Raw genomic sequence first — 11,361 nt, forward strand, 5'->3', positions numbered from 1 at the left:
TTTAAAAACAGCCGAAACTTAAGTCTGTGCTCCAAAACATTCAAGATTCCGAAAGTTTAAGCTGGAAATGTCATTTTTAGGTCCATGCTCAAAAAGTGATTAACAGGTAAGAAATGGATCATAACTATTACATAAATATAATTGAGTACCATAAAATTCACCATTCACTATAATGCACGCCGAATGTTCTTTCTTGCTTGGGTTTGAATGCGTAGTTTGTCACATATGCACAATAATATTTGCACGATTCCATCACAATCTTTTATGTTGCTTTTCGAAGGTCAGGACCCATAGTATTATGCTTATTTTGTGCTCTTTCTTTGACATGATCTGATATCTGAGACGCTTTGTTCCTCAGTGGTTGTGTGCAACAACTGGAAGCGAACCGTATGACCAGCCTATGATGCAGTGCCAGTTCTGTTGAATGTCACAGTCAGCGAAGCTCACAAGACAGTTCATGAATCAGGGGATTTTTGTGCCTGCAAACCAGCAACTGCAGAATTATTAGAATGTTTAATAGTTTTATTTGAAAACGTTACTATAAGGGAACATGTTCCCCTTTCAATAGTTACTCATAAAATATGCGGTTGTTAAATGCCTAATTCTGCATGATTCGAAGTCGACATGTGATCAAAACAAACCTGATTTAGGAATTATGTGAATAATTATCATTCAAGTTTGGGGTCATTTTTAAAAGAAGTCTCTTATGTTCACCAAGGCTGTATTCATTTGATCAAGTACTTTTTTCAATTCCATTTGCTGACTTCACCTTTACTAAGCAATTATCACTGCACACTTTAAATAGAATCCATTCAAATCACCATATAGAGTTGTATTGGCTAATTTTGGATTTTACCTGTGGGAAAGTTTGACACAGAATGAAGTGAGGAATATTACTCATGTTGTATAAAGACGCACGAGAATCAACTGGGAAGTGCTGCAACCAACTTCAAACCAACTTATATGGGAAATACTGAAAGAATACCATAACAGGCAAGACTAGAGCAAACTTCGACAGTCTGGTTCACTGATCATCTGACAGACTTTTTCCCATATTTCACATGATATTTCCGACAATAGGCTACTTCTCAAAATGCAGTGCTTTAGCAATCCTTATGTAGAGAGAGAGAGAAAAAAAAACATGCAGTCATGACAATGCAGATCAGAAGTTTTCCTCTTTAAGACAGATGTGAGTCACATAAGCATTCTTTACACTTAAAGTTGCAGTCCGTAGCTTTTTTGGGTTAAAAATTATCCAAAATACTTTTTTGAACAAGTACATATCCAGCCAGTGTTCAGAACTCTCTGCTTGCCGTAGCTCGATTCAAAATGGTAAGCTTGTAATAATGTTTTTAATTCCAGTTGTACTGCAGGAAATTCGAGCATGTCTCTGCATCATTACGTCACATCCGTACACATAAAGAAGGAGTCTCGGCTAGTAGGCTATGAGTGTGAGGATGTTGGAGGTGGAGATTTATAGCCTTTTCTCACAGCACTTGATATAATTAAACTTATCAATTTGATGGCGGATCCAGAAAGGTTCAAACGACAATCACCAGTTACAACTGGAGATTCACCCGTTGTAAAACGCGAAAGACTTCGGAGAAAAAAAGACTGCAGCCGGCCCATTCGAAAACAAGGATAGATATCGGAAGGACATTACATGTAGTCACGCAATACTGATGTTGTTAACATTAACAATTTGAGAACAAAGTATAATTTGCACGGTTTGACGTGATATGATAAGCGATCGTTAGATTTAATCAGCGCGATTTACTGCAATGCTTTTTTCCCCCCTAGTTGGTCAGCACAAAAGTGGATGTTACTTACTTGTTCAGACGACATTTTCCGGTGAAAATTCTTATGTTGGTCATACTTCCAAAAGTAGAATCTGTGATTGTGAATGCCAGTATCCACACCGGCGTGGCGACTGACAGCCACATTCCCCTCAAAACATTGGATTCATCCGCGCTGTGCCGTGCCGAGACACAACGCACGTAAAGTTGAAAATTCCGCGAATAACTGCAATTGCACATTTCGAACAGAGATGGCGACAAAGAGGAAAAACTGCGGACTGCAGCTTTAAGATTACGGGAAAATATGAATAAATACATAATACATTTAATTTCTTTAATAAATTATTTCGATCTGGAAACAAAAAAAAAAATCGGCCTGAATTTAAGGTGTGCATTTGAATTATACATAACATTTCAATGCATTTGGATTAGTTTTGAAAAACTAATAAACAACGTGATTTCTCTCCGAAACGGTAGGAATATGTCAGTCATACATAAAACGAAACAAGCAAGATTTCTGAAATAGTAATGCACTGAATGTGTTTTAATTGCACAATAATCAGGTTTTTATATTAATCAAAATTCCTTTATATTAGTCCAGTTTGTTTCAATCTCATACATTTTCACAACTAAAAACAGTTCATACTGTTTCTGCCATAAAAATAAAAAAGGACATTTTTCATTTTATCTCACAATTCTGACCTTTTTTTCTCAGTTGCGACTTTATATCTCAAAATTTGGATTTAAAACTCGTAATTGCGAGTTGTAACGTCACGATTCTGACCAGACAAGTCAGAATTGCAAGATATAAACTCGCAGTTCTGACTTTTTTCCCCGCAATTGCGAGTCCTGTGATATAGATACAGTAAACTCGCAATTTTATGTATTTTTTTATTCCATAACGGAAACAAGCTCCCATAGATTTATGCTGATTCTAAGTAATTTGATTAAATGCATTTTGAAAATATGATTATTTAAATGCAACCAAATAGATTTTTTTGAGTGCAGAAATCTTATGGGTTTCTTTCAGGTTTCATTTACGTATTACTAATAAATGTGGATCACATCAAATTGGTTTGTTAAAATTGTGTAATCCAAATAGATTAAAATTTGATAAATTCAAATACATAAATCTTAAATTTCAGCCTAAATGTTTATTTATTGAGTGTAATAATAACCACAAGGAATAATTTAGGTCCTTGCCTTCAGCATTCTGCTTGTCAAATAAAACACACGACAACAAAAACAAAATTCTGTAAAGTAATCTTTTCTTTATTTTAATCAAATTGAAAATGCCTGCAAATGCTTACAAAATGAGTTTCTTCTGCAGCACTCACACGATTTCAATCTCTAATCTAGTCATGACTTTATGAACGCTTATAAAACGAAAACCATTCCAAAACCGTCATGACTTTACAGTATGAACCTCTCTGGAAAGGCACTGAAGGAGTATTAGCAACTAAAGATGTTGAGCAGAAACCGAACAAGATGACAGAACGCGGCTGCACGACGTCCTCTCGTAGCGGCGCGGCACCTGCTAACATCTGTTTCGAGTCTGTGGGGCGTTTGAGGAAGCAGATCAGAGCATCGTTCAGCTGCTCATGTTGGGGAACATCTCCGTAAGGGTGGTCTGCTTCGCCCCCTTCTTCAAGCTAGTCGGGATCGTTGCTGCGGGAGAAGACGCGGGGCTTTTCCCAGGGGTCGCTCCCCCAGTTCCAGACAGTCTCTTTTCAGTTTTCCCCTCGTCCCTGCATCCCGTGCTGTTCCACCTGGTCGACCGTGGCGTACTAATGTTCTTTATCGTACTCTCCTCATCCGTGTTTGTACTCGTGGAAGCCGTAGTGCTTTTTTGCCGGAGCTGATAGCTATCGGCCGAACCCTTCCTGCGGTCCACGGCGATTTGACGGTTCAGGTCTCTCTGAAGTTGCATCGCCATTCTTCGGTCCTCCTCTTCCTGGTGCCAGCGACTCCGCAAGGTCTCCTCGTGCCACGCCAGTTCAGACAGAAAAGGGCTGTCGAGTGAAAACGGAGATTCGCACCGCGGAGAAGAACACGGCCTCTTAGTGTGTAGATCCGCTTCACTCTGAAGCTCGACCTCTGAACTCTTCCTTTTCGAAGAGCTGCTGTTGGGACTGTTAAAAACAGAAGTGTGTTCTGAGCAGCTGGGAATGAAGCTGGAGGTGGAGGGTTTCCCGATGTAGTCCGGCACAGGCACGCTCTGTTTAACCGTGTCCTCCACAGATGGTGCTGAGAGGGCTTTTGGAGGGCTCAGAATGTTCTCCTGAAAAAGAAAAAGGAACATTTATACATTTATAAAAGTAAACTATGCAACTATGTGTTTTATCTTCCACTAAGCATGCATGAACTTTGCACACGCACTACAAAGGTTTTGGAAAGTTAGGGATGCACCGATACCGATACCTGGAATCTGAATCTGGAAACCGTGGTGCATCCCTAGTGACAGTGAAGACATCTATAATGTTACAAAATATTTTGGTTTTAAATAAATGCTGTTCTTTTGAACGTTCTTTTCATCAAAGAGTCCTGGGAAAAGAAAGTATCCACACATATTAAGTGTTTTCAACATTGATAATAATAATTAATGTTTCTTGAGCATCAAATCGTCATATTAGAATGATTTCTGAAGGATCATGTGACACTGAAGACTGGAGTAATGATGCTGAAAATTCAGCTTTGCTATCACAGGAAAAATGTATATTTTAAAACATATTCAAATAGAAAACAGGCTTTAAGGAAAATACGTTATCTTCACTAAAACTCAGTCCAAATACAACTGATACACGTGGCATGTATGATCTGAAAGACATGATTATTTCCTTTGTAATAATTTCATTTATGAGAAAGCATCTTTAAAATCACCTTATTAGCCATCAGAGAGGAGTCTGGGCTGCTGTCAGAACTGCACGGCGGTTTATGAGGCATTGGACGCAAAAACCTGCCATATAAGAGCATGGAGTGCATTAGAAAAACCCTCTTTCAATACTTTCAACAATAGCCAGGCCTGAAAGCAGGTACTCAGCAAGTACTCACTTCTCAATGTCCCCCTTATTTGGTTTTGTTTTCTTAGCTGGCGTAGCATCAGTAGGTTTGACGATCCATGGTGATTCAGAGATCGGTCCTGAATTCTGCAAAAACAACACAAAACTGCATTGCATCATCGCCGATTGCGGTGTTTTCTCCTTAAAAGAAAGAACTGATTCTGAACTGGCTGAAATGAGTCATCAGTAATTCCAGTCTTGCTTTCAGCTCAAACTAATGTAGGTTTGTAACAAATTTGCATAATGCCTGCCTATTGTCTTCATTGGCTAACTGTGAACAACGTCTACTTTCACAATGAAATATTGTAGTTGTAGTTGAGGAATTGAAGAATGGTGTTGTTGAAATGACAAGACGCTATTTTCTGCACTGTGAAAGCAAATCTACTTTAAAGCACTTCAAAAGGACGTGGACTCAGGCTCAAATTGATACGGTAAAACCAGCGCTGGGCGGTATAGCGGTTCATACGAATACCAGTGTTTATTTCCGTTGTGATGTGAATTTTTTATATGCTGCAATACCGGTGTATGTCGCTTAAACAACGTTGGGAACGCGGCGCGACACTGTTTGAGAGGGTCTTTTCACTGTTGCACCGTGGTGATGCACAGCTGTGTGTGTTACTGAGCGTGACGGTGAAGATGGAGAGGTTAAAACTGTAATTGATAGCTGTCAAATTAAATTACAGTGCTTCCCATTCATTGGTTCACAATATCAACACAGTCTTTTGGAAAATCTATTTGTGGTTGGCATTGACATCGTTGAATAAACATGAGCACTGCACGTTTCAAAGTCAAAACGCGGGGTGAGTGTTTTAATATTAATGTATCTTAAGTGAACTGAAGGTCTTTAGAAACGTTTCGATGTTATTTCAATTTAATCTTTCTTTACTGATAAAGCAGCGTCTGTGATCGCTGCGCTGCTTTGTGTACTGCCGTTACCGGGGAAACGGCTCTGTGTAAAAGGCTGATTTGACGTTTACTTGACTGACAGGACAACTGTTTCAGTGGTTGCCTAGCAACATAAAAAACGCAGCGCACTGCTCGTTCTGTGTGATGGGGCAGTGCTGTGCACATCACGTTTTCGAACCTGAAAAACGCGTTAGGTGTGATCGGGGCCTTAATCAGTAGAAAATGTGGTTTACACCCAGTCATGCTTGGAAAAAAAGTAATACCGTCATATACTGTGAAACAGGTATAATTTTGAAAAATACAGTGATATGGATTTTTGGTCATACCGCCCATCACTAGGTAAAACTGACGCCATCGTTACTGTTCATATCACTGTCTATCAAGTGCTGAAAATCAAATATGATAATGCACGTTTCATTTCCGACAAGAGATGTAAGCGGTCGACCAATCTCAACAGACTGGGTCATCTGACCAATCAGAGCAGAGTAGACCAATCACAACAGACTGGGTCATCTGACCAATCAGAGCAGAGTAGGAAGTAAAATAAGAGTAAAATAAGAAACAAATGCACAGAATGTATGCAGATTTAGCTTTTCTAAATGATGCTGTAACTCAGTAGGGTTTAGCTAGTTTGGCATCCACTTTTAATTTGTAGATACTGATGAACTTATATTCGCATAAATTATAAGGTTGGGTAACAATGCTTAAGGCTGAGATTGCCAAATGGAGTCAATGCTTCACTGTGTAAACATTAGGCACACAGAATGAGATTATTTACACGTCCTCCTGTTATGCTCAGACAGTCCAAATGTCTGTTGTCAGATTTGATTGTTGTTTTGACATGTTATTAAAACAGTGTTGCTGCACTTTTCTGACTGTGCATGTCACTCTGATGTGTGACCTCACCAGCTCTTGGCTGAGCAGTCTGGCCAGTTTCTCATCGTTCTCCAGCTGTTGCTCTTCATGTCTCCTCCTCTCCTCCGCCATACGCTCCTCCTCCTCAGCCAGGAGGCGCTGGATGTACTCCTCACTGGCTCTCCGCTCGGCTTCCTCCAGAGCTCGCTTCTCCTCCACGAGCTGTTCAAAACAACAGACCAGATGATGACAGCCTTCACAACAACAAAACATCAATAACAAATGCTGATTTTATTTGCACTAAAATGGACTGTGCATACTAGGGATGTGCGAGACTCTTCGAGAAGTCGATTAAACGATACTGCTGCATACTAGTTGATTCTTCTTGACTACTGTCATTTAGCTATTTTTTTTTTTACCGTTTACATGTTTTACCTTATATTTTTACAAAGGCTATGTTTAAATTACAGTCATGTTAAGCATTTTAGAAATGAAACTTAATATTATATTTTAAAAAGTGTATTTCTACAGCAGTAGTTTCAGTATGGGAGGAGGGGTGTTAGACTAGTCGATTGCAAAATGTATGTGAATGTTTTTAAAATGTTATAGTAATGTATAAATAAAGGCTTTTTACATTTTTTCTAAATTCAAGTACCTTGGCCTCGTATGTTTTTTGCAAGTTGAACTATCCAATATCCAAAGAGCACAGAGATACAGACTTTATATCCCAGTAGCACTCTTTGCATCTTGTGCTGTATAACAATAACTATCTTAGCATCCACATCAACACACAGTATCGTTCTGATTATTCGTCTGCCACTTTAAATGCTCCAGCTCTTTAAAACGGAATTGATTCTGATTGGCTGTCTATGTTTTTATCGTTCATCAGCTGGAAAGAATCCTTCTAAAAACTTGATTACAATGATATTGGTCGTTAACATTACAGTAGTGGTTTGGACTGTTATTCTTTTACATTTAGAATGACTTTTAGAAATTTATCTTTATTGTTATCGTTAGTATTAGAGTTGTTATAAAGTACCAACTTCGGTACCAAGTCGGTACTGACATTTAAAAATGTACGCTTTGAGCGGAGTCGTAAACACCTCTGATTGGCCGTTGTGTTCGCACGCGCTCATCGGAAATGTCTGTGATTGGCTGCAATGATCAAAGCAGGGGAGTGCTTGAGAACACACATTAGTGTTTTAAAAAACGTGAGCGGGAGCATTTGAAAGCACAAGCTGTCCGCTGATAGACGTCTGCTTTCAAACGCTCCCGTCCGTATCTGTGCAACGCTTGGTGAAGAGCGTCATTGATGTATATTTACAACATGTTTATGAAACGCTGATCATTGTAACCAATCACAGACATATCTGATGAGCACGTGAACACAATGGCCAATCAGAGGCGTTTACGATTCCGCTCAAAGCGCCACATTTTTAAAATTACAGTTCCGACTTGATACCGAAGTCGGTACTTTTTGACAACTCTGATTAGTATCATCCTTGGTGTGAACGGGTCTTAATCCTAAAAGACCATGTACTGAAAAAAAGTTTCCATAACTGAAATTTCATAAATGAAAACATATTTATGCAGATGTCTTCAAAGGTACAACAGCAAAAAGCAGTTATGTCTGAAAAAAAAAAGAGAGATACATATAGTAATAATATATTATTACTTGGCGAATAAAGCTCATTCTGATTCTGAATAATAATTAAGGGCGTAGCGATACCCTCATCATGTCATGATTAGATACATATCACTATACTGAACTCACAATTATTGCGATACTCCAAGACATATGATAAAAGGTTAACAAAAAAATTGACTGTTGTTTAAAATGGTAAATTTGGTTTTACATTGGGGGGGGGGGGGGGGGTGTTTATGAATAGGTTTGGACTTGGTGCTGGAAACCAAATGCACAGGACAATAGAGACACCAGAATAAAAATATTCAAGATTCTGAAGCTGAAAATACAGAATTGTTTTAAACAAACTTGCTAGCTCTCTTTCACTGACTAGATACATTTTAAATAATGTAGGCCATTTTTTACTGGTAACATCAGCCATTTGGCATTATCAGGACCCACAAATATTTACCCATTACATTATTATACATTATATTCAACATTATATATAGTTTTATGTAGTAATGACACTAAAAAAATTCATTTTGGGTGTCACTATCCATGATACATATTGTTGCATTTTTGTATTGCGATATATTGTGACAGATATATTGTTACACCCCTGATAATACTACTACTAATAATAAATCTTAAGTGTAATTATGTGTATGAACAACTATAAATATTATGTGCACGAAAAAAAAAAAACATCTGATCTTTCAAAAATTCCATTCCATAAATGTCAGAACCAGCATTCTGCTCTGAGCAGGACTTGTGCATGTTGGACGGGACAGGACGGGACGGGACGGGACGGGACAGGACGGGACAGGACAGGACGGGACAGGACGGGACAGGACGGGACGGGACAGGACGGGACAGGACGGGACGGGACAGGACGGGACAGACATCAAAAACCATTGTGTTGTTGGCAGAACAACAATGTAAACATGGGATTGCAGTCTGTAACGTGCATTCATGGAGGCCCACCTGCCATTTCAGTGACTGCTGGCTAAAAATCCACCACATCTTAACAGAGAGAGTCGAGACCATCGTGAATCTCTCACCTTGCTGATCTGGTCCTCGTACTCTTTCCTCAGCTCTCCTGGCTGACATACTCGAGGTCTTGAAATCAGCACTGGGAGGGGAAAAAGAAAGCGATTAATCAATGCAATATGCATTACCATGAAACGGTTTTGTAGCACATACGGCTTCAGCATACCAGCATCATCACAATCATCAATTCCCTGCACTCTCCGCTCGCACTGGGCGGGGAAAGCGTCCTGTATGCGCTTCCACAGCTCAATGTTGACCAAAGTCTTGTTCCGGCCGTTGAGTCGTGCCCACGTGGACACACGCTTCCGGCAAAGCGGACAGCACATGTTGGACTTGTCCACGGTTTCCAGAAAGCAGGGTTTGCAGAACGTGTGCGTGCAGGGAAGAGTGACCGGCTCCAGGAATATGTCCAGACAGATCGGACAGAGGCAGTCTGAGCGTTCAAGACCCCCGGAGCTTTCCTCAACCGGACCCGTGTCCACTTCAGACACAGGCGGCATTCTGCGGCCGGCCTCTCGGTGTCAGTCAATGATGATTCTCTCTCTCTCTCAGCTTCTACAGCAGCATATGACAGTCAGCTGAAAGACAAAAACAACGTGAAAGCCTCATCTTAAACACTGTATTACATTAGATCCAGGGTTTCCAACACCAAAGCACAGCTGCAGGTTTTATACGGAGAAACTATATAAAACATGTAGTTTTAATGGGTCTCTAAAGGTTGAGACCCCCTGCATTAGATTAACGTTACATTAAATCTAATGTAAATATCTACATATGAGGTGCTTATTCAGATCAACAAATCAATTATTCAGTAAGCATCTGCAAACCTGCACTTCAAATTGTTACTAGACTGTATCACATAGTTATGTTGTTAAATAGTTGTGTTCATCATCAGCAACATTAACCAGTGGGAATTGTACCACGAGACATCCAAAAAGGCTTATTTTATAGACAATTGTCAATAAAACATATATTCAGAATACGTCCAAATGAACTGTAACGGTAGATTATTTTATTAAAGTTATTATGCTAACCCGCATCTGAATGCTAGCAACTTTTTTTTTTTTTTTGCAGTGCGAGTTATTGTTGTGAGGGTAAAATGAAAGTCAACCTTTGATTGCTTAAAGTACGTGACGTCTCTGTTGTTATATGGTTTATTAATGCGAATGTCAAAGAACAAATAAAAATATTACAATTCACACTTACTTGCTTGCTTGCTTGCTTACTGACTAGGCCCCAAAATCCCGGGAAAATTTGCGCCCGCCTCCTCGCGCATGTGAAGCCATGAGCGCCAATGTTGAGCGTAATTCCAAAATAAAAGTCCTTCGGTGTTATTATATACTTCAAACTGGTAGTTCAGTCATTTTAATCCAAAATGTGTGTCAACCTAGGACAAATTGCAACAGAAGCAAAACTCAACTGATTTTGTATCCTCAATATGTCCTGAGTAATGGAAAAAAAGCCCCGAAGAATCCCATTAGGATAAAGTTTCGAAAAATACCCAAATATACCCTATACGCCTTTTCATTACTTTTCTTACGTAAATAGGATTTAACAATTTAACCTTTAGATATCACCATGAAAATTACAGATTACTTACATCAAGACAAACATAAAAAAAAAAAAAAATTATTGTTTGTTAACATGGGCAAACGATGCATAATCTAATTACGTATACTGTGCTAATTTGCATAAATACCACAACAGATCTAAACATTGGGTATAGCCTCTGGTATAGCCAGGTGAAAATGTCTTGTTGAATCTTGTTGACATATAAATGGAACCCATTTAGGCTACCCATGAGCATTAATACATAGAGGCAGGAAGAAGTACTTTACCAGCCTTTATTAATTATTATTGCAGATATGGGGTATGGGGCTGGGTCCGTGGGACTGTTTCTGGGGGTTCACTTTTTATTTTACCTAGCCTACCTTTTGTCTTCTGCATTCTCCTTACCATTGTCTCCTGTTCTTCCCTCAGACTCATCCCCAAGAAACAGTCCCATGGAAATATATGTAAATACAATAAATAAAACGTTGATTCAAATAAGTAATTCGATTAAAATAGA

General features: G+C 39.2%; 1 protein-coding gene across 3 annotated transcripts; it reads right to left on the reverse strand.

Annotated features, from left to right (window-relative positions):
• Nucleotides 1–3,047: 3,047 nt before the first annotated feature.
• On the reverse strand, nucleotides 3,048–10,607 carry rnf168 (ring finger protein 168). 3 transcript variants are annotated; one of them, XM_082180663.1, is made up of 7 exons: nucleotides 10,500–10,607; nucleotides 9,460–9,871; nucleotides 9,305–9,375; nucleotides 6,668–6,838; nucleotides 4,848–4,942; nucleotides 4,677–4,752; nucleotides 3,048–4,077 (listed from the first exon to the last, which is right to left on the reverse strand). In XM_082180663.1, the coding sequence occupies exons 2-7, from the start codon at nucleotides 9,791–9,793 to the stop codon at nucleotides 3,388–3,390; spliced, it is 1,437 nt and encodes a 478-aa protein (XP_082036789.1). In that variant the 5' UTR covers nucleotides 9,794–9,871; nucleotides 10,500–10,607; the 3' UTR covers nucleotides 3,048–3,387. The 3 variants fall into 3 exon arrangements, with proteins under 3 accessions (XP_082036789.1, XP_082036788.1, XP_082036790.1); XM_082180662.1 differs by having other exon boundaries at nucleotides 10,496–10,580; XM_082180664.1 differs by lacking the exon at nucleotides 10,500–10,607 and having other exon boundaries at nucleotides 9,228–9,375; nucleotides 9,460–9,599.
• Nucleotides 10,608–11,361: the final 754 nt, after the last annotated feature.

This window comes from Leuciscus leuciscus, assembly GCF_965113295.1.
Source record: "Leuciscus leuciscus genome assembly, chromosome: 9".
NCBI lineage: Eukaryota > Metazoa > Chordata > Actinopteri > Cypriniformes > Leuciscidae > Leuciscus > Leuciscus leuciscus.